The following is a 24033-nucleotide window of genomic DNA, read 5'->3' as shown; positions in this document are numbered from 1 at the left end:
GGAAGAGCAGCAGAGGAAGCATGATGAGGCTGTCAAGTAGGACAGCATTGTAGACATGATTAGCTTAATGTGAAAGTGGGAGAGATAGCCACCATTGATGTATGGTGTATGTGAGGGACTGAAGGGAAGGTAGGAGGTGTGGGAGGGGAAGGAGAGATGGAGAGAGAGAGAGAGAGAGAGAGAGAGAGAGAGAGAGAGAGAGAGAGAGAGAGACAGAGAGACAGAGAGAGACAGAGACAGAGAGACAGAGACAGAGAGACAGAGCAGAGAGACAGAGACAGAGAGACAGAGACAGAGACAGAGACAGAGACAGAGACAGAGACAGACAGGAGAGAGAGACAGAGACAGAGAGAGACAGAGAGAGAATGGGGGAGGGGATGTGGGACGGGGGAGGGAGAGGGAGAGGGAGAGGGAGAGGGAGAGGAAGAGGGAGACGGAGAGAACTTTTGCATTTACATCTTATCCCAGTTGTGAGTAGCATGGTTATAGCTAAAGGCAGATACAACATGGAGAACTCCTGATAGGATGGTAGGACATACACACCAAAGCACTGGGGTCATGACAGACCATAGGGGAGGTGTGTCTGCTCTTAAAGTGGCAGGCCTTGATCTAACAGAGAGGCAGTTGGTAGAGGGGCTCATCCCCCACTCGTGATCAAGAATCACAGGTACCCACCTGTGTTAGGTGACGTCACTGACAAGCAGCTGGTGTGATTCTCACCCTTGCTCCCCTCATACCAGACTCACCGCAGAGCTCCTGCGCCTGCTTTGTGCTGAGCCCCAGGTGAAGGAGCAGGTGAAACTCTACGAGGGCATCCCTATCCTGCTCAGTCTGCTCCACTCGGACCACCTGAAGCTGCTGTGGAGCGTCGTCTGGATTCTGGTCCAGGTGTGTGAGGACCCGGAGACCAGTGTGGAGATCCGCATCTGGGGTGGCATCAAGCAGCTCCTTCATATTTTACGAGGGTAAGTGGGGGCTTGGGTCTTAAAAAAAATAGTAGAATATTCTAGCATCTTCTTGTTCATTTGTTTGTTGTGTTGTGCTTTGGGACAGGGTCTCTCTACATATGCCTGGCTGCCCTGGAAATCACAATGTGGACCAGGTTGACCTCGAACTCACAGAGATCCACCTGCTTCTGCCTCCCAAGCACTGGGATAAAGATAGAGGCCTTCTATCTTAGTTATGATTTTATTGCTGCGAAGAGGCATCATGACCTTAGCAGCTCTTATAAAGGAAAACATTTAATTGCAGCTGGCTTACAGTTCAGAGGTTTAGGCCAGTATCATCATGGTGGGAAGCATGGCAGCATGAAGGCAGACATGATGCTGGAGAAATAGCTCAGAGGTTACATCTGAATCCACAGCCATCAGGAAGAGAGAGACACTGGTCCTAGCTTGAGCATTTGAAACCCAAAGCCCACTCTCAGGGTCACATTTCCTCCAACAAGGCCAAGCCTACTTTGACAAGGTCTTATGTGCTAATCCTTTCAAATAGCACCACTACTTTTCAATAGCCACACTCCCTAGGAGTCATTTTGGGGGTCATTTTCATTCAAGCCCCCACATCTCCATACCCTCCTTCTAGGAGCTTCTATGCCATGAGCATAAAAAATGAGATGGTTTGTTAAAACAGATTGAAGTTGAAATTTCTTGGGTATATATTGCATTGTAACTATATTTTATGAATCAAATATCCTGAAGTATTGAGTAATAAAACATATGGGGCCATCTTTGTAATATGCTATTCCTTAATATTATTATAGAGCATAATTAAGCCCAAAGGGTGCTAAGTCAAAGCAACAGGAAGATATTTCTGCTCAAGAGATACCATAATACTTGTGATCCCTGGTCCATCAATAAAGCTGATTCTAAGCTCTAAAGCAATGGTTTGGTTCAACCATTTTAACATTACTGCAGATTATCAAATTAATATGAATAAAACCTTGTGATACAATTCCTCTATGGATTTTCTCTGGGAATATTTCAGAGCATTAGGAGAGACTGCAGAGATACGAACACTATGCTCCTGTAATGGTTTCTCTCATTGAAGAGTTTATATAGCCTGCTGATAGTCTCTTTGCTTTCACCAAAGCCTCATTTACTTGGAGGTATAGATGATAAATATTTCACCAGTTCCATGACGTAATAGTCTGTTCCATGGGTCAGAATAACTGCAAAGGTTGTGTGTTCTTGTAGGACGACGATGATGGACGGAGATATTCTTAGATACTTGCTATTTTTAAGTGATGGCTGGCATTCTATAGCAGTTAAGTATTATTTAGAATTAATTATAACACAAGGCACTTTCTCCTCATTTGCTTAAGTCATAGGTTTTATATTGCTGATAGATAGGAGGTTTTTTTTTTTTTTTCACGTCTAAAGACTCAGGTTCCAACCCCAGGCATGGTATGGTGTTAGAAAACTTCTCCCTAAGAAGGTGATATATGTCAACTCTTATTGGATGTTTAATGTATCTGGGAATGTGGAAAAACTTATTCCCAGCTGGGTAAATAGTCTTCTCAGGCTGCTGGCTGCTCTTGGCCACCTGGGGCAGGTGCTAGAGGAGGAGGCTCCTTGGTGGCTGGAGGCTCTAGTGTTAACAGGCTCTTATCTCAGGGCAGTTTTCAGGAAACCCACTTAGGCCTGAACACCTACAGCCTCCAACAACAGGCAGGTTTCTGATCAGGCACAGCGATCACCACAGAGAGTTCCGAGATAATTACGTCCACAGATAAGACCATCAAAGGAACGATTCCTTACCCCAGCTCGTGACAGAAAGGACAGAATGACCCAGATAGCACCGAGGGAAGACAGGGAGATTCTATTTGTGTTGTGTGTGAGAACGTACAGACCCGAACAGCTGATGTCATGAGAAGTAAATAAATAAAGTAACCATATAAACCAAAGGGGAACAAAACAGTCAACAGACAGAGAGTCTGTGGTGGGAAGCTGTGCACCCAGGACACAGCAGACACGTTGCAGAGCATGGATTTGTGAGCTGTGGTTGAAGCTGAGTAATTGAACTGGAGCAGGGAGGAAGTCGCACAGCCGAGATGGAAAATGAGGCCTTGAGTGATGACCACAGCCCTGAAGACTGACCAGAAGCTCAGAACAGCCCTGAACCTGAACTTAGCAAAAAAAGAGGGCAAGCTCTAAAAATGTGATTCTGGCCAGAGGGAAGAGAAGGAGGAAAACAGACAAAAATGGCAGACAGGGCCAGGGTGCCCCCAGCAAAGAAGGCGGGGCTCCAAGTTGTACTCATGGGAACCCCTGGGGTGAGGAGTCCAAAAGGCAATGCAGTTGGAAGATTCAGCAGGATTGGCTTTCACTAAGAGGAACTTATAACTGGACACTAGCCCAAGGGGCAGGTCCCATGAAAGTCCTCACCTACTAGGAAAGTGGGATAGAGGTGAGGACATCCTATTGAAACTCTACGTGAGAAAAATATAGGGGATAAGGAAGTAGGTGGATCCAGAGGGTCCTAGAAACCTACAAGAGGAACATTATGATGGGTGGATCTGAGCCCAGGGTTTCTGCTTGATCTAAGGCACCAACCAAGGACAAAACGTGCAGTCATCATCAAACCCCTACCGAGATCTAGCCAAGGGACAGAACATTCTCCACAGTTAAGTGGAGACTGGGGACTGATTTTCACACGATCTCTGATGCCCCATGTTTGGCCATGTCCCTTTGTTGGGGAGGCCCATGGCACTTGGAGGAAGGATAGCAGACTACCAAGAAAAGACTTGATACCCTAGCACCATATTCAGGGGAAGGAGGTCCCCCTCAGTCACAGTCATAGGGAAGGGCGATTGGGGTGAAAGTGGGAGGGAGGGAGGAATGGGAGGATGCATGAATGGGATAGAAAATGAGATGTAATATGAATTATTTTATTTTTCAATAAAAAAGGTTTAAAAAGCTAATGAGAGGGTGACTGATAGAAATTGCACAATATATATAGGTAGACATAAATGAAGTGATATGAATAACATAAATAAATCGTATAGCCCTAAAAAAAAAAAAAAAAAAAAAAAAGAGGAACATAGAGGCATCCTGGCTGAGATTCACCCATATAGACTGCAGTGCCCCAAGAGGTGAGGCATGGGAGTGCAGAGGAAGGTTAGGCAGGGCCTCGCATCTCATGTCTCACATCAAGCTTGGTTCTAACTGAATTTGGAGCTGAAGCAATTAAGACTATTGAAAACCTTATGACCCCAAGGAGGCAAAGATTTCTACTTATTTGTTTGTTTGTTTATTATACAAAATAGGAGTTTGTTATGATATTTTCATTGTGTTTGAGGTACAGAAAAAAAAAAAAGAGAGAGAAAACATGGCCTGAGCAGTAATGTTCCTTTTATAGAGACAGGAATTTTGTTTCTGATCGTTCGTCCATTGGAAGCCTGTCCAGTGCGAATGCCGCAGGACGAATCCAGCAGCTTCATCTGTCAGAAGATTTAAGCCCTGGGGAAATACAGGAAAACACCGTCTCTCTCCAAGCAGGTGCCTGCCCCATACTACTGGATTTGTTACCTAACACTGCATTCCTTATGATGTCATTATTCCTTGTTATAGCATTAGTGGTGTTGAGTGTACACAGTTTGCAGCATTCCAGACGTGTAACGGTAAATCCATGTGAACGCCAGAGTCTTCTCAGTACAGGTGCTGGGCTGGCAGTTTAATGCCACCGCAGATGTAATCACTGCTAAGGCTGTATTCCAGCACTCAGCTTGACCTGGGCCAGGACCTACAGGTTCCTTGAGTGTCCTATTTAATGCAAACATCCCACCTCACAAGAGGCCACAGAGTCTTCTTCCTCAGACCGGCTCCAAGGAGACTAGAGAGATGATAGCTGTCTGATGGGCTTTTGAATTTTTGAATGCAAGTGAAAGCCAAGCCTTTTTTTTTTTTTTTTTTGGTAGAGCTTCCTCTAGCATGCACCTGTTAGGCTCAGTAGAGCAGCCATGCTGTGTGGGTGCTTCTGGTCAGCCTGGACCCTGGAGCAGCCTGGGAAGGGGCAGAAGGGGGTCAGTGGAGCTTGGGAAGACACAGACATGGAGCAGGTGTGGCAAAGGGTCCAAGTTGAAAGACAACAGGTTCAAGACAGGCTTGCTTCCTTCATAGCTGTTTCTTTTCTGGAGAATAGAGGAAAAGTTTTCTCAGAGACACATGAGACACATGAGGCGATGTGTGGTGGTATTCAGCAAAGCACACCGTGGAAGGGCTCAGTTGGAGGAATTGTGTCTTGGTGTATAGTGCCACCAGAGGCAGCCAGGGAACAGGAAGGGCTCTGCTCAGCACTCCTGGTCCCTGATGACTGGCAGTCTGTCACCCTCTCTGATACTCTAGAACACAGTCTGATCACCAGGATTTGGGGGCTGTATTGAAAGCAGCCATTCACGTACCCACCAGTTTATTATATTACTGGTAAGTGCTGGGCAACTGATGAGTACTGGGGGTCATGACGTGTTTGATTGCTCCCTCCTAGCCTGCTGTGCTGCCCTCACGGAGCTGGCCCTCAATGACACCAACGCCCACCAAGTGGTTCAGGTAAGACCGTCATGACCTTGGTTTGTAGTTTATATTCCAAAATATGGGTCTGAGGACCCATCACGTAATATAGAAAATATTTTACTGTTTCTTATTTAGCTTATAGAATTTCAGCTTATAATTTCCTCCTTCCTCCATTAGCTCAGTTGAATTATACTCTAGTTTGTTTTCCTGTTATGATAACACACGCGCTAAAAACAGCTTCAGAGAGGAAAGGTTTGTTTGGCGTACACTTCCAGGTAACAGTCCATCAGGGCAGGAAGTCAAGGCAGGAACCTGAGGAAGGAATGGAAGTGGAGGCCATGGAAGAGTTCTGCTTACTGACTTGGCTCCCTCTGGTGTGCGCTGGAACCATCTGCCTTGGCGTGGCACTGTCCACAGTGCGCTGGGTCCTCCTAAATCAGTTAACAATCAAGACCATGTGCCACCCACACGCAAGGCAGGCCGATTGAGGCAATTCCCTCAGATAACTCTGGGCTCTGTCACCCTGGAAGCTGAAGCTAAATAGAGCCTGGAAAGGGCTGGCTAAGGTTGGCTGGTGTTGCTATCCCTCCCTTCCTCACTTGCAGTCCATTTCATCTGGATTCTTGTTGGGGTAACTCTCTGTTGATGAGTTTTACAGAGGAAAAGACTAATAGCTGCAGCTTCATCTTTGGAATCCATGGTGGAGTAGGGATGCGATCAAGCCACGGGCAGCATGGCTGGTGGGAAAAGGAGCCAGGTTGAGCACAGTTCCTTTTGTCATGGCTTGCTGGTGTCACTCCCAGAAAAAAAAAGTGGTCCCACCTCTCATGAGTTTACTCATGAATAAAACAGAATTGTAAAGTAATCTATAGGGTAGCTATCGCTATAAATGTTAGGTTCAACAAGGTAGATACGATGTCCACACCAACATGCATTCAGAGTTGGAAGAAAGCCACAACAGGCTTCCAGGGTTTTTTTTTTTTTTTTTGGTTTTGTTTTGTTTTGTTTTCTGAGTGGTTGAACAAATTTATTCACATGTATGGGTTTCAGCAAAATGATGGTGGAAAAAAAATCAACAATATCACTCACAAATATTAAGCCTGAAAACTACAAGAAACTATTGAACAGCATTTTTGACTGGCAAACTAGACTTGTCAAGTTTCAAATAAAACAATGATAAATACAAGATCTAAAACACCTTCAGAATGAAAATGAGAAGAAACGGCTTTCTTCAGTTCATTGATGGAAATTAACTTCTTATTATCTGAGGTGTCAGACTTTAACAACATCTCAAAATGCTTACATGAAACTGTGTCACTACATATGTAGTACCTGGCCCTTTGGAATTTTTATGTTTTTAATAGTGAATGTCAGAAAAGGCAACTCAAGGCTTATGAATGTAAATTTCTTCTACTTCATACTAACGCACACAAATATAGATTTGCAGAACAAAGCTATTGATCTTCCTCTCATTCTTTTTTGCTTCATTTTTTTAAAAAATTTTTTTCTTATTGACTTTACACCCCAGGCATAGCCCCCCTCCTCCCTCCTCTTCTTCCAGGCCCTGTTTTCCCTCCCCTCTTCCTCAGAGAAGGGGACCCTCCCCCAACCCACACCAGCTTATCAAGCCTCGTCAGGACTGAACACATCCTCTTCCCCTGTGGCTTGGGGAGGTAGTTTCATCACGGGGAAGCTATCGAAATGCAGGCAACAGAGTCCATGTCAGAGGCAGCCCGCACTCCCCTTAACTAGTGGACCCACATGAAGCCTGAGCTGTCTGTCAGCTCCATCTATGTAGGGGGCCTCAGGCCACTCTGTGTATGGTTCTTTGTTGGTGCTTCAGACTCCACTGCCCCCTCTGCGCCCTGGTTATTTGGCTCTGTTGGTCTTCTTGTGGAGCTCTTGTCACCTCTAGGTCCTTTTATCCTTCCCCCCACTTTTCCACTAGAGTCCCTATGCTTTGCCCAATGTCTGGCTGTGAGTTCAGCATCTGTCTCGAATGCTGCTGGTAGAGCCTCTCAGAGGACAACTCCGCTAGGCTCCTGTCTGCAAGCATAGCAGAGTGTCATTAATAGTGTCAGGGGTTGGCTTCTTATACTATAGAGCAATAGTAATAAAAACTGCATGGTACTGGCATAGAAATAGACTGGTTGAGCAGTGGAATCGAATTGAAGACCCAGAAATAAACCCAAACACCTATGGATACTTGATTTTTGACAAAGGAGCCAGAACCATACCATTGAAAAAAGACAGCATGTACAACAAATGGTGCTGGTATAACTAGATGTCTACATGTATAAAAATGCAAATAGAACCTTACTTATCATACTGCACAAAACTATATTCCAAAGAGTCCATTGGTACCTTTTCCTATAGCTTTTATTAGGTGCCTTCATGAAAGTGCCCTGAGTTCTCAAAATTGAAATTATCCATGTTGCATTCTCTTTTCTGTAGATGGCTGTTCAAGAATGGTTTGATTGTTTGGGAGATAAAATATCTTCTTAGTCTGATAATATTACTTGCTGTTAGGTTCCTTCTAAATGTTTCTCTAGTCATCCTGGAGATACAGGAACTTCAAAAGGCCACTGATCTAATGACTCCTGGGCAGCTTCTGCTCCATCAGTCTGTCCTTACAGCCATGTGCACATTGCCATCTTACCTCATGGTGACTCTTTTATTTGGGGCTTCCCAGGCTTCCAGTTTTTGTCACCTCTATGTGTATGTCAGGGCACACCCAAAACAGTGCTGTTTCTAGTTAACTTGATTTCTTTAGCAAGTTTGTCTTTTTCATTTTTCCTTTTATTAAAAATTCTTATTTTTTAAATAATGGTTAATCTCTGGGTATTCTCTAGTTACCAAACTAAAAAGGGATATAGTTTGAATTTGGTATTTTTGGAATGTATGCGTGCCTGTGTTTCATGTGCCTGTTCATCTATATGTGTGGGTGCACACACATGTGTATGCAGAGGCTAGAGGCATTCATTAGAAGATGTCCAGTTCTGAAAAAAATAAGATTAAAAAATGTCTGTGGAGCTATGCACAGGACAGAAGGGGACCTTGGCTCCCTGGAATTGGAGTTACAAGTGGTTGTGAGTCATCATTGTTGGGGCTTGGGACAGAACTCTGGTCCTCTGCAGGAACAATGTATGATTTTAATTGCTAGCTGACTCTCCATCATCCAGCCTTGTCTGAGACACTGGCACAGGGTACACTGATGTGGCTACACTCGTGACTAGTGATCCACAGGGGGCCCCTGCCTCTGTCTGCTCAGCACTGGGAGTACAAGTGAGCCACCTCTCCCAGCTTATCATTGTTTGTTCATCTTCAGGTCTGGGGCCTGAACTCAGGTCCTCATGCTTGTGCGGCATCACTGACTGCACGATCATTCCAGCCCATTGCTTGAATATAAAGATGCTTGAATTCCTCTATTCTGTTGGTCCATATTCTCCACACTTTGGTTTAATAATATTAAAATCACTTCAAATTTATGTAGCTCATTATATAATGTTATTATAATCCTGCCTTGAAAAAGTTATGGGTGCTTGTAATCTTTGGACACTTTTAGTATTGTTCTTACTATTTGTTTCTGCTATTATGAGGCCATTTTACTGTTTCTGAATGCTTGCCTCTCTCTGATATATGACCTCTTTGTTTTTCCAGGAAAATGGTGTATATACAATAGCAAAATTAATTTTACCAAATAAACAAAAGAATGCAGCAAAAACTAGTCTACTACAGGTAATAAGACCTTCTGTGGCTTTCTCCGAGGGCACTGAAATCTGGGAGCCTTTGATAAAATCGCATGTACCTTTTGGGATTGTTTAGTTTACCACTGGGTCCTGTGCTGGTGATGAGGGAATGTGCTTGGAGAAAGAGTCTGTGTGAGAACCAGACTCCAAAAAGCCCCACACTTCCTTCATATGTGACATAGGTGGCTTATTCAGTGGCTTCTCTGTTCATCAATTGGCTATACTTTAAAAAAAAAAACATTTTCTTTATACACCAGAATATAACGACAATGGAAAAATGGCTGTCATCTTTAAACATGAGCCATAGTCACCAATATTTGCCTTTGAAAAGGATCACTCAGGAGATGTCTTTGATGGATGAGAAGGGATTTAAAAGGGGATGAGGAGCCTCTGGGCACCCCTGCTCTAGGGTAGCTGGGATCCCCACAGGAGGGGTAACCACAGGGTAGAGGTGAAAATTTAGAGTCCATGGGGACAGGTGGGCTGCTGAGGAGCTTGAATGTGTGTCTTGGGACAGTATGATAAAGGCAAAAAGGAGGCCCACTTATGTAGGCTCCTTTGTGCTTTTCTGAGGACTGAGCATGAGGGACCGTGTTCCCAGGGACACCGGAATGATAACAGTCACTTTTGTGGAGCTGCTCTATCATTCTTCCTCTATCACAAAGGGGAGTAGAAGAGCACTGAAGGCCAGGGGTTGAGAGGATGGGTTTGTTCAGGCTTGTACAATGCACAGTGCACATGTGTGTGAAGACAGCACGTGCTTCACCAAAATTTTGCACAGTTGCCATGCTTTTATGTATCTGTTCAAAAGGAAGGGCATTCTAAAAGGGGCTCTAATATTTTTATCTAACGTAGTGGCCAAATCTTGTGGAGCCTGTTGGTCCTACTGTGTGCAGTCAGGCAAGGGCTTTGGAGATCTACCATTGAGAACACAGGAGGGCTGGGCTTTCTCTAGTGCATTCAGATACACATCACTGCAGACCACAATCACTCCACTGGTGATTTTGACACAAGTGTACCTGCTTCCTGGCTTGCCTTCTCTCCCCGGTCCCTGGTCCCTCCCCTTCTGTCCTAGTTAGAGTTTATATTACATTGGGGAAACACCATGACCAAAAGCAACTTAGGAAGGAAAGGCTTTCACTTTCACATTGTAGTCTTTCACTGAGAAAGTCAGGACAGGAACTCAAAGCAGGGCAGGAACCTGGAGGCAGGAGCTGATGCAGGGGCCATGGAAGGGTGCTGCTTACTGGCTTGCTCATTATGGCTGTCTCAGCCTGCTTTCCTATCTATAGAACTCAGGATCACCAGCCCAGGAACGACACTGCCCACAATGGGCTGGGCCCTCCCTCATCAATCACCTATGAAGAAAATAACCTATAGCTGGGTCTTATGGAGACATTTTCTCAATTGCGAGTCCCCTTTTTCAGATGACTGTTGGGGTTATTTTTATAAAATTCTGTTTGTTTCTCTCTTAATCAGGCTATCACAGTACCAAGAACTGGTACTATTTTATATTTGTTTAATAAGGCTTTCCAGTACATTCTTAATCAGTTTAAATCTGTTCTTAACCTTCTATGCTATTCTGACTTCATCTTTGCCAAAATTCCCAAGTTACTTGCCTTTTGGTTCTTTCTTTGCCCAGCTGAATCTTCTTCATCTCTCCTGCACCTCTGCCCATGGCTGAATCCCCTATTTACTCTTCTAACTCTTTCTCTCCTGGCTGGCAGGAAGTCCAGTCCTATTCTCTTGCCTGCTGAGCAATTGGCTATAAGCTTCTTTATTGGCATACAAGGGGACAGCTGGGGAGCAGAGTTTATACAGCATTGAGACAGGAGATTCTCAGAACAAGGCTTGTAACCAGATATGGGCAAGGGTACAGAAATCAGCATGAATTACACAAAAACCTTATGCCTACAGATGACTCTAGCTTTTGCCATATAGCTAACCAAGACACCCCTCCTCCTTCATTTCTCTTCTCTGTTGTATTCTCTTCTCCATTCCTCTTTTTTCCCATCCTCCTTCCCCCTTTCCCCTTTCTCTTTCTCCCCTGAAGAACATCAGAAGTTCATTTTTCTTTATATATAACATATATAACACTTACTTGTGTTGTGATCATGTGTGTAAGCAGTTGTGCCATGGAGCATGCGTGGGGGTCCAAGAACAACGTGTGGGCATTAGCTCTGTTCTTCCACCACGTGGGGCCTGGGGATCAAACTCAGGTCATTAGATTTGGCCTCAAATACCTTTATCCACTGAGCCATCTTGCTGGTCCCAGAAATTTGTTTTTTCTCAATAAAGCACTCAGGCCTCTTTCCGAGTCATCTAACGATAGACAGTCAATAATTCTCGCTGGAGAATGACTAAGAATTGTATTCAGGAGACCGATCTGTCATACCTGTTTCTGGTTTTGTGTGACCTATTTTCTAGTGGTTACTCTCTCACAGAAACCATATGAACAGTGAGGTGTTCATAGCAGCTAGATGTGAGTGAGACTCGAAGTTCCTGGAAGTCTTTGGGTGTTTGGCTTCCTTGGCCAAGGAATGTAACTTCTTATCTCTCTGCTCATTTTGTACTTTCTAGAAAGGAATTAATGGGCTGTGTGGAGGAAGCAGGGCCACATCTCCAGCATGCCACAGCATCGGCGGGGCAGACAGGAGAGGGACCTCCGGGTTGCCAGGAGCTCTTTTTGTTTATGAGCTTAGCCTGCAGCTTAGGCCAGCCACTCACAGGGAAGCCTCCATGATGTCTACTTCCTGGTAGCTCTGTACTGGCAGTGTTTTCATTTGCTCTCTGCCCTTTCCAAATCACGCTCTCTTTCATTTCCTAGTGTTACGCTTTCAGAGCCCTGAGGTTTCTCTTCAGTATGGAAAGGAACAGGCCGCTCTTTAAAAGGTACGAGTTTGGAGTGATGTGGGTGAAGATTAAACTGAAGCTCTGGTTAGGCCCGCCTACTTTCACACTGCAGCCTTCCCAGACTCCCCAGATTTCACAGCTTGTACAGCCACTTCACAGGCCACGTGACCGACCACTGGCTGTATTAGCGCAACTCCGCCCAGACCTTGTAACTGCCGAGCCTGAGCCTCTGGCTTTAACTAAAGCTATAAACATCTATGGATAGAATCAAAATACATACTTGTTTTTGACCACTCAGTCTAAAGTTACTCTGGTCATTTCCCCTTAAAACAACCAAGAGTTTGTTTAGATGCCCAGGGCTGGGCCAGAGGTGAGTTGTCGATTATGGTGGGAACACAGGCCTCAGGGAGCAGACACATTACACACATGGGGCATGCACACCATTTGGACAAAATCCAGGTTCATAGCTTCACTGGAATTTTATTGATGAGCGAAGTCTGGCCATCATATCAAATCCTTGGTTGAGAAAGCGTGGATCACTCTTTATTGTTGCTTTATTTTCATATGATATATGAATTTATGGGGAAAGAAAAGAAAATTATTTATTATAAACTTTCATTTCATGGTCTAAAACCATCCATTTTAACAAGCTCAAACAGTTTTTTAAAAAGATTTATTATGTATACAGTATGCATCAGATCCCATTATAGATGGTTGTGAGCCACCATGTGGTTGCTGGGAATTGAACTCAAGACCAGTCAGTGCTCTTAACCTCCGAGCCATCTCTCCAGCCCAACAAGCTCAAACATTTTAAGAGGCCACTGAAGCTAGTACTTTGTAAATGCATAATTCTCTCCAGTTTTTTTTTAAGTACTAGTATTTTATTTTCAAAACACGTTTAAAAATTAAAAGAACATTTACATCCCGGAGCTAAGTTAGGACTGTAACAAATGACTTGCTCTAAGTGTTAAGCCTTTAGTTAACATACAATGAGCATCCGCTTTAAATATTGTTATTGTCTGTATTCCCAAGTAGATTACAAACAGGGTCTTGGTATAGTCTGTTTCTGCTACCATGTCTCTTACTACCATAGAAACAAACACTGTGAGAGCCACGCCTCCCCGTCCTAAGTGTGAAGTGCAGTGCAGGTAACTACAGCAGTTACTTGGTCAGTGCATTCTGAGGATATCGCTTACTCTGCAGCAGCAGAATAAATTTGCATGATAAGCTAGAGCGCAATATTTCTTTACTCTGCTGATAACCTAATGAGGCTGGGTTAGTGGTGAGTGAGCTGCATCCAAAAGGGAAGCAATGGCTCCCTGTCCCCACGCTCCGCATTAAGTGTGTGTGCTTCTCTGTAGACTTTTCCCCACCGACCTGTTTGAGAGCTTCATCGACATAGGACACTATGTTCGTGATATCAGTGCTTATGAGGACTTGGTAGCACAGTTGAATTTACTCCTGGTAAGTTTTGAGTTTCCAGTATTTGGGCAGGCTGCTCTGCGGTCAGCATCACAGCAACCCCATTTCTCTTTTATGACTCGGGTAGGAAGATGAACTGAGGCAAATTGCTGAGAATATTGAGAGCATCAATCAGAAAAAGGCGCCATTGAAGTACATAGGCGACTACGCTGTGTTGGATCATCTTGGAAGTGGAGCTTTTGGCTGTGTCTATAAGGTGATTCTGCTCTGAAAAATTGTTCTCATATTTAAAAAACAGACTCGAAATTACACTTGGATGTCCACACTCTTTCTTCCTTCCTTCCTTTCTTTCTTTCCTTCTTTTTTTTTTTTAAAGAAATCTGTTTTTAAAAGATTTATTTATTATTTATTTATACAGCATTGTGCCTGTATGTACACCTAAACGCCAGAAGAGGGCACCAGATATCTCTATAGATAGTTGTGAGCCAACATGTGGTTGCCAGGGGAATTGAGGTCAGGACCTTTGGAAGGACAGTCAGTGTTCTTAACCTCTGAGCCATTTCCCCAGGTCTCCACACTCATTTTATTTTTATTTATTTATTTATTTGTTTGTTTGTTTTTTCCCCACACTCATTTTAAATAGACTCCTTTTCATTGAGAACTAGTGAATAAATAGAAATAAAAATGAGACTGATTGTTTTTGCCCAGTAGAGAGTGGTAACTATGTGGATATTGCCTTGGCTCTCAGCTCTAGTAACTGCTCACTGACTGAGGCAGGGCGTCTTTCAACTATCGCCGGAAAATAGTCACAATAGCTTAGCTTGTCCCAGTGTACGACACAGTCTATACATTTACGCCAGCGTTTCTGCACCTGCACAGGGGAATCCTACTGAGTACTGCAGTGGGGACCAGGCCAGAAGATAACAGATTTCTGAGCTCAGCTTAGCATAAATGCAGCCAGAATCTCATGCTGTGGCTTGGTTAGCATGGGATTCTGTTATTCTAGTTAATCTGTCTTTGTCTTACCCTCAGTTCTCATCAGAGTATTTAATTAATTCCCTACCCCCCCCCCCTTATTTTAGGTTAGAAAACGTAGTGGTCAACATCTTCTAGCAATGAAGGAGGTGAATTTACATAACCCAGCATTTGGAAAGGATAAGAAAGACCGAGACAGCAGTGTGAAGAACATCGTTTCTGAATTAACAATAATTAAGGAACAGGTAAATATGTGCCTTATTTCTGAGATGCCTCTGGCATAAATGTCACCGAAGCTGACCTCTTCTGCTGTACTTCTCCATGCTGTTTATAAACCAGTTCAGTGTGAAACGCTGGACATTGGTGCGGTGATATTTTTACTAGTGTTTTTCCTAGAGCTTGTTATTGAGCCATGGAAACTCTTTTCGGAGTTTATAGCAGGGCCTTGGATGCAAAACAATTGAGCTTACAAGCCAGAGCACACCATGTATGAGAAGCCCTTCTGTCTTCATTGTGAGCATCATCCGTGCTTAGCTATGGAGCTAGGGCACAGGACTAGGAAAAAGACACCCCAAAGTCAGGGCTTAGCTACTGAGTTAGGGCTCAGGACTAGGAAAAAGACACCCCAAAGTCAGTGCTTAGCTACTGAGCTAGGCCTCAGGACTAGGAGAAAGAGACCCCAAAGTCAGTACTTAGCTACTGAGCTAGTGCACAGGACTAAGAGAATGACACCCCCTACTCTATTCAAGTAAATCCAAACTGCTGACACTCCTCAACTCTGGCTTATTAGAACTAAAATGTGGGTTCTGTGTCCTTTTTCTCTACTAGACCAGGCTTGTGTAGTCCAGGCTGGTCTCAAGCTTGCTTTGCAGCCAGGCTTGACCTTGAGCTCCCCCTCCTTCTGGCTGGGACTAAAGGTGTGCCCCACTATCCTCAGGGTTCGTTTTATTAGCATCAGCAATGTATGCTGGTGGGATATGACAGCTCAGTGAGCTATTATTATGAAGGATTATTTGAGGGAAAAAGAACACAGAAGAGAAACAGGATTTATTTTGTGATCTAAGAACATGCTGGTTTCTTTCCCAGCTTTCCTTATTTGTGCATTTTCTTTTTCTAAGCCCCAGAAAACTCCCAGGCTCACTGTACTACAGTCACATTTGCGTGGTGTCTGGGTTGAAGCATAAGGGACAGCACAAATGTGGTTTTTATTTATTGAGACCATCTATTGTTTCAATTAGGTCGCAAAGCTGGATGTGCCCTTGCTCATGAGCTAGGGCTTAGTGCCAACCAATAGCTTATAGCTGGGGTCACTTTATATATATATATATATATATATATATATATATATATATGTGTGTGTGTGTGTGTGTGTGTGTGTGTGTGTGTGTGTGTGTGTCTGTCTGTCTGTCTGTCTGTCTGTGTGTCTGTGTGTCTGTGTGTGATTTGGCCACTAATTTGTTCCTAAGAAAAAGTATCCAGAGGAGGCCAATGAGGTTGCCTCCACTTAGACTTTGAGGTCCCTGAAGGTTATACACTTGCTCCCTCCCTGGGGAAGCCACCTGAATCTAAAAGAAGGAAGTTGTAGGAATAAAAGAATGTTAGGAACGGAGCTGGAAGGGGAGATCCTATTTGTGAAAGAGATGACAATGAACCCACGGTACCACAGAGACTTGGAACTACCAGGCATACGGAAGTGGCTGCATCTACAGGGAGTCACCTTTCTTACATATAGCAGTCTCCAAGAGAGCGGGACGCATTGGTGTTATTTCCTGTTCCATGCATCTTGGTGACACCCTCATATCCCAGGTGGGAAGAAGAGCAGGGTGGGGCATGTCCAGGTTGAAGGCTTACATGCAGTCTGAAGGCTCCTTTCTGCGCTCCCTGGTATGAGCTAAGGGACAGGCCCACTCCTGGCTGTAGGAGAGGCTGGCTGATAGATGTCGCCTCTGCCTGGAAAGCCACATCCAGCTCTTCCGCCTCTACTGGCTGTGAGCCTGCTGGGTGTTTGTGGGTAGCAGCTAGCTGGGCCCTCCTCAAAGGGGCACACAGAGGCACACACCACTTATAAACATAATGGCCATGTTTCTAAAATGAGACACTTTGCCCAGAAACCACATATAAATAAATAGTTGCAGACATTTTACATCCATTTTCTCTTTTTGACAGGCTCTCCCTGCATGTGTAGTTGAGGCGCGGCATTATGTCAGGGCATGCTATGTGCATCAATAAGGAACTGTTTAGTTCTAAAATTCGCCATGTTAGGAAGTGCAGTAGCTTCCAGCCTCATTCTCATGAGGACATGAGAGGACACTGACATCTTCATTAACTTAAAAGCAATATACTTTAAAAAGTCATCAAACCTTAAATGTCAGCTGACAGTTTTAGTCTTAGACATACTGCAGTTTATAAAATCTAGTAATCAAGAAAAAAAAATCTTGTGTTTTGAAACAGTCTGATAAATGTTAATTATTTTCTTACAGCTTTATCATCCCAACGTTGTACGTTATTATAAAACATTTTTGGAAAGTAAGTATGAATTGTGCTTCTAAATTAAGGAAACATATCTTTGTTACTTACATACACTTTATTATATTGTCAGAAAGTAAACTTATTCAATTATTTTCCTTACACTTTTATTAACAAACAATAACAAACATTGCTTTCTTAGGCAGCAAAATAATTTTATAAGTGATGATCTGAAAGTAGTTAAAATACTTTGATCCCCATCATATAGAAACATGATGTGAATAAACCAAAATAATTAAATTACTGTACAAAAAAGGGCTGGCTAGGATTGAGAGAGAAAGGAACTAAAGAATGATGTTTTCTGCTTTGCAAGCTCACAGCAGCTTGTGTTGTGTCTAGTGACATTTTTCCACCTCCAAATTAAAAAAAAAAAAGGATTGGGCTCTGCCTTCTAGATTTTTTTCTCACAAAATTCAGTAGGTGCCACCAGGTGGCGACAGAGTCCCGGCTGAGCCTGCAAGCCTGCAGGCTTGTTTCCTCCAGTAGGATGGAGACAAAGCCAGGCAATCATTTGTTTATAAGTGTTTATAAGTGAAGTAAGCATTGAACTTAAAGATCAGTAACACGGAATACTAACATATTTCTGCGTGCAGGAAGATTGGCAGCAAGACAGGTGGTTGCTCTGGGGCTCACTTGCTGCCAAATTTACCAGCACTAATATTAAGAAACCGTTCTAAGCTAGGCATTATGGTGGACACCTTTAATCCCAGTACACTTGGAGGCAGAGGCAGGCTCTGTGTGGTGGAGGCCAGTGTGGTCTACATAGTGAGTTCCAAGACAGCCAGGGTTCTAGAGACCCTGTCTCAAAAAAGAAAACAAACAAACAAACAAAAACCCCCACTGTGTATGGCAAAGCATCTGTTATGGTTTTACCCATTTCCCTTCTCTAGATGACTTAGACAGACTCCTGCCTATTTATCCACTAGTCCTTAATACTGGGTTAATTTCCTGTAATTAAAGCCATCAGTGGTAGCCCCTGACTTATACTGAAGAAATAAGCATAAGTCATCACAAAACCAAAATACTTTAAAAACCTGACAGCTTCCAAGATGAGTTGGAAGGTAACTTAAAATATGTAAAATATGATTAGCAGGTTATAAACTACAATGAAGGAGACTATAAAGTGAGAAAATGAAAATAAAGCTTGTAACTAAGCATAGTGCAGACAATACGTATTTCTTGGAATTGTGAGGCTTTGGAGCTATAAATGTCTGTAAGAAAGACACTAAGTAACAGAATGGATCCCCGTTGGGCAATCCCATGAGAACCAACAGGAAGAGTAGTTGTATGTAGGCATTCCTCCTGCTGCCGTGTAAGACTGTGGAGAAGCCAGCTGCATGGCAGTGTGGGAGGTGTCTGTCCTTTGCAGATACACTGTGTACGTATAACAGACAGTCAGAACGTACGCATAACATGCCACATACCACTGATAATAGTTCAAATTGGCTTTAGAAGAGGGTATGCAAAAAAAAAAAACAAAAAACAAAAAACAAAAAAAAACAAACCCAACCCAAACCAAACCAAACCAAAACAACCCAGAATCCGAGTCCAGGACTCCGTATTCGAGGGGCCTAACAGGTCCTGTTATGGGTGGAGTTTTAGTCTGTATCCTTGCAATGTCACACACGATCCTAGGTTAAGTTTCTATGATGTAATCTATGTGACTGTATGAAATGCAGTTTATAATGCAGTTTTCTGAGTATCTTAAATGATCTGAGGAACTAAGAGGCAGTGCCCATGACATGGGACAGCTGGCTTGTTGTCTTTGGCACCTTCTAGCCATTTGGCAGAGTGGGTGGCGGTGGTGGCGGTGGCAGTGGCGGGTGATGGAGGTGGTGGTGGTGGAGGTGGTGGTGGTGGTGGAGGTGGCGGTGGCGGCGGTGGAGGTGGTAGCAGTGGCGGCGGTGGCAGTGGCGGTGGTGGCGGTGGCGGCGGCGGCGGCGGCGGCGGCGGTGGCGGCGGTGGTGGTGGTGGCGGTGGCGGCGGTGGAGGTGGTAGCAGTGGCGGCGGCGGCGGCGGCGGCGGTGGTGGTGGTGGCGGTGGCGGCGGCGGCGGTGGCGGTGGCGGTGGTGGTGGTGTAGGTGGCGGTGGTGGTGGTGGCGGTGGTGGCGGTGGCAGTGGCGGGTGATGGAGGTGGTGGTGGTGGAGGTGGTGGTGGTGGAGGTGGCGGTGGCGGTGGTGGCGGTGGCGGCGGTGGCGGCGGCGGCGGCGGCGGTGGTGGCGGTGGTGGTGGTGGTGGTAAGGCTGGAGCCAGGGAAGTTGCTGCTGGCCTGTGAGGGCCCCAGTGCCACCTCTGTGCTCTGCTGGAGTTCACTGGTTCCTGCCAGTAAGTTTTTAGTCTTATGCTCCACACACTCTTTGGAAAGCGTGGGCTACAATCTCGGAAGCTTTTCCAGGCTTCTTCATTGACTTTAAATTTCTGTGACCCTTTTGTGCTTCTGCACAGATGACAGATTGTATATCGTCATGGAGCTGATCGAAGGAGCCCCTCTCGGAGAGCACTTTAGTTCTTTGAAGGAAAAACAGCACCATTTCACTGAAGAAAGACTGTGGAAAATCTTTATACAGGTACACTTCCCCCTTCATGGAAAAATTTCGTTATATAGTAAAGTTGTGGATTGCCCTAGAGATGCACCATTGGTTGCATACACAACGTGAATCAAACTTGCTTCCATTCTTACTTCAAGCTGTGCTTAGCTCTTCGGTACCTACACAAGGAGAAGAGGATCGTTCACAGAGATCTGACACCAAACAACATTATGCTGGGAGATAAGGACAAAGTGACAGTTAGTAAGTATAAAAGTCTTCAACTTTTTAACGGAAGAATTTCTCAATGTTAGTCCAGAGTGGGCCCGCACTTCAGAGCAGTCGTTTATGGCCAGTAGAACCTTTGTCGTGGACAGAAATGTTGTCTCTGAGTTGTCCAGTGGAGTAGGCCCTGACTACGTGATACCTGTGAGCAAGGGGGATGTGGCCTGTGTGGCTGAGGCAGTGACCTTTGGGACTTTATTAAATTTTGCACTGGGTGTAGGGGTGCACACCTGTAACACAGCCCTTGAAAGGTGGAGGCAGGTGGATCTGAAATTCAAGGCCAACTTCAGCTACATAGTATATTTAAGGCTAGCCTATACCAGATAACACCCTTTATCAGAAAAGCAAAAAACAAAACCAAACCAAAATACTTTTGTTAAATTTTAATTACTTTCCATATCCATGAGAGACTAGTGCTCATACAATATTGGATTGCGCCAATACTCTTCCAAATGACTGTTTTGCTCACATGAGAGAATACGGTACTCTGAGGATGCTTCTGTGTTTAATTTAATTCCCCAATTAATGCTTCCTGAGTGTTTTCTTTCTACCTCATGAACAGAAGTTTTTGTAATTAAACATTGCTTTGAACCACTTTATCACAGTCTGTCTTACAGGGGCCAGACTTGCAGGCCTATGAAAGGACACCCATTTGTATCTGTTGACATAGATTTATTTATTTTTTTTTTTTGGTCTTTTCATTTGCAGAAGGAAGACACACAACAGTAGATCAAATTCCATTAATTAAGACAGGGTGTGGTGGCATACACCTTTAATCCCAGCACTTGGGAGGCAGAGGCAGGTGGATTCTTTGAACCTGAGGCAAACCAGGCCTAGGCAGACCCTGTCTCCAAAATAATAAATGAATAAATTAAAAAATTCCCCTAAGTTAGAAGGTTTATTTTTCACCCCTACATTTTTTCCAACTCTCCATAGAGAACTTCATTTTAGTCTAGTGTGATGTGCTACTTTTCTTTTGCTTTTCCCTTGAGTTTTTTTCTTCTTCTTGGTATTTATGATTCATGAGCTACAAGGGAGACTACATAGTTTGACTCTGAGATCCCTACAGCAAAAGAATGCTCGATTACACACTGCTGGGATGTAAGATACTCTCTGTGCTCCAGTACGACGATGCTGCTGTAGAGCACAGTGGGTTCTACAGAAATGGATGGGAAGGGATGCTTTTGAACACAAAGAGAGGCTGGCCATTTGGTATTGGATAGCTATTGGTGTGCTCCTCCCTGGGAAGGCCACTTCTCCCTCTCTGAGAATTCCTCAGTACTGAGGATGCCAGTAGTTCGTTGTGTGGGTTTGCGGCCTCTTGGGCCTCCCCCGTTTGCTTTTGGATGGCTGTTGTTGCCTTCCTCCAATCACGTTGCCCAGGGATGAGATTAGACATGTAGCTTCTGACATTCTTAGGAAACATAGTCTCACAGCAAAGTCCCTCATTTTCTGGCTTTTATGAATTTTTCTGCACCCTCTTCTACAAGGACTCCTGGGCTTTGGGTTTGGGCTCTATAACTTGGCATTTTGATTGCTTGTGGTTTTCTGTAATGTTACAAGATACAAGTAATGGTATGCAGACTGGGCAGGTTGGGTAATAGCTAAAGATTTAGGAATATATACATACATGTATATATATATATATGTATGAATATATGTACATATATGTATTCACATACATGTATGCATGTGACAATACTTAGTGAAAAAGAAGAGGCCATGAATTTGAAGGAGAGCAAGGAGAAAGGTATATGGAAGGTTTTAGAGATAAGAAAGGGAAGTGGGGGAGTGATGTAATTATAAATCTCAAGAAATTAAAAAATAATTAACAAAGTAAAAAATAAACTAGTGGTGTTAATGCTTTTCATGGTTGTTGCCACTTCCCAGTGGATACTTTAGGCACCAATTTGCAGGCTACAGCTCCGAGTACCTCCACAGCGGAAAGGACACTCAACATTTCACTTGCTTTCTGAATATATAATTATTCCCAAGGCTACTCCAAATGGACACCTTCCATACCCACATTTATTGATAAATCAGGATTGAAATTTATTGGCCAAATTTTAGAAAGTAGGGCAGACTTTTAAGAATGAAATATAAGATGCCACACAACTGATATGATATGGAGAAGTTTATTATGGGAGAGGGTGTGTGTGTGTGTGTGTGTGTGTGTGTGTGTGTTGTGTGTATGTGTGTGTGTGTGTGTGAGAGAGAGAGAGAGAGAGAGAGAGAGAGAGAGAGAGAGAGAGAACAAGAGAGAGAACAAGAGAGAGAGAGAGAACAAGAGAGATGAGAAGAAAGGAACAAGAGAGGGAGGTAAGAGGTAAGAAAGGGGCAAGAGGGCAAGAGAGAGAAAGGTAAGAGAGAGGCATGGTGGGTTTCCCCTCTTTATATAGTGGGCAGCTAGCCCATCTAGTGGTAGGCAGATAATGATTTCATAGGTTGCTAGGCAGACTGGGGGCAGTACGCTAACACATATTAGTTAAGAAATAAATAAAAACAACTTAAAATAGAAAATCTTTAGATAAACCTTGAAGACAAAGTCAATGAATTAAGAAATTAATAATAATAATAGTGATGATAATGATAATAATAATAATAAATAATAATAAAGGACTAGATAGAACAATGTGAATCATTATTTTGACAACATGTGCTTAATCACTTGAAATCAACTATAATTGTGTTTATGATAAGTTTTTTGTAAATCTGTTTTGCTTTTACTTAATAATTTTTATAATTTATTTCCATGTATCTCAATTTTAAACTAATTACTATTAATTGGGTATTATTAAAAACTATGAGCTTGAAGTAGATTATATTATATCCCAGAAAAAAATACTAAACTCCTCTTACATACCCATTCAGGTGGTATTTTTTTCTGAGTAATAACTAACGCTACATGTTATTTTCCTATTGGACTAGCTACGATCATCTCCTTTGGCTGTATACTGAATTTAAATTCTGTTGTAGAAACTTGATTCTTTTTTAACTTAGTTTTTATATTTACACTTTATTTCAAGGCATAAAACTGTGTCACAATGTTAATGAAGTTGGCCCACCTGTTTTCAAATCCTAGTTCTGTGGCTTCAAAAAAGGTTACCTTTGTGGTTTGTTTGTTTGTTTGTTTGTTTGTTTCCTTATGGTATTGACTTTCCCTGTCAAGCCCATCTACCATCCTATCAATATAACTCAGGATTAAACCAACACTCACTGTTTATACCATTATCACTGTGCGGCTATTGCCCAGTACTAATTACCTGTACTTTCTCATAAACCTTCTTTGTTTTCCTTCCAGCGAATGGCTGCCTTCCTTTCTGTTTGTGTTTCTAGTTTTCTATGTACCCCGCCTATCTCTTCTCAGGCCTTCCATGAGGATTTTGAGCTTTATCTGCACGGTGTTCACAGGGTAGTTCAGGGAAACTTCTAATTTCCTATTCCTGGATACCCTACTTTTGTAGCCACTGTAGCACTGTAGCCTGGACTATTTTTAGATCTGGTGCACAGCCATTACCTTGGACCTTTCCATTTGCTCCTATTCTTTCCTCTTGCATCAACATCCTGAATATAGAGGTTACAGTTATGCACTGGGGATACCTGGCCTTCCTCACTTGGAAGGCATTTCTTTGTGTCCAGCATCCTGCTAGGAATCCCAGTGCCATTCTAACTTTTGTTGTTCAACCCATGAACTATTGTATCACTTTAGAAAATTTCAGGTTATTCCTTTTGTCCTCAGTGCTGGATGGGCCTTTTAATTTATCTTGTCTGAAACAAAGTGTGCTCTGCAGTCTGGAGTCTAAAATCTGCCTCCTGGGACACATTATATACTGCTCTTTGCTGCCCTCCTCTCTGCTGTTTTCTTGGCTCCACTTTCTAGAATTCCTATTATTTTCGGTATGTTTTGTCCTAGCCATCTCCTAACATGAAAACTTTATGTGTCTTTATCTCTCTCTACTTGTATTTCAGATCTATTTTTTTAGTTGTTTTATTGAGCGTTTGACTTTCTTTTTTCAAGACAGCGTTTCACTGTGTAGCCTTGGCTATCCTGGACTCGCTTTGTAGACCAGGCTGGCCTTGAACTCACAGAGAACTGTCTGCCTCTGCCTCCTTGAGTGCTGGGATTACAGGCATGAGCAATTGACTTTTAATAGTGGCTGTCCCATGGTGTTCTCTATTGCATCCTT

At 43.4% G+C, this 24033-nt stretch overlaps 1 protein-coding gene across 4 annotated transcripts in view; it reads left to right on the top strand.

Annotated features, from left to right (window-relative positions):
- NEK10 (NIMA related kinase 10) overlaps window positions 1-24033 on the top strand; it is a 190718-nt gene that overhangs the window by 38469 nt on the left and 128216 nt on the right. For all 4 annotated transcript variants that reach the window (XR_014781490.1, XM_084794334.1, XM_084794333.1 and 1 more), the window contains exons 12-22: window positions 741-965; window positions 4360-4499; window positions 5485-5546; window positions 9171-9248; window positions 12087-12151; window positions 13474-13576; window positions 13662-13790; window positions 14617-14754; window positions 16990-17035; window positions 19482-19603; window positions 19723-19825. Coding sequence is in view for 3 of the 4 variants with exons in the window: in XM_084794334.1 (XP_084650460.1) it covers window positions 741-965; window positions 4360-4499; window positions 5485-5546; window positions 9171-9248; window positions 12087-12151; window positions 13474-13576; window positions 13662-13790; window positions 14617-14754; window positions 16990-17035; window positions 19482-19603; window positions 19723-19825 (1211 nt within the window). In the remaining variant the exon portion in view is untranslated. The remainder of the gene's footprint in view (window positions 1-740; window positions 966-4359; window positions 4500-5484; window positions 5547-9170; window positions 9249-12086; window positions 12152-13473; window positions 13577-13661; window positions 13791-14616; window positions 14755-16989; window positions 17036-19481; window positions 19604-19722; window positions 19826-24033) is intronic.

Source organism: Acomys minous, assembly GCF_964271855.1.
Source record: "Acomys minous genome assembly, chromosome: 9".
Lineage (NCBI taxonomy): Eukaryota > Metazoa > Chordata > Mammalia > Rodentia > Muridae > Acomys > Acomys minous.
The sequence above is the reverse complement of the archived record's forward strand: the minus strand, read 5'-3'. Positions and strand labels throughout refer to the sequence as shown.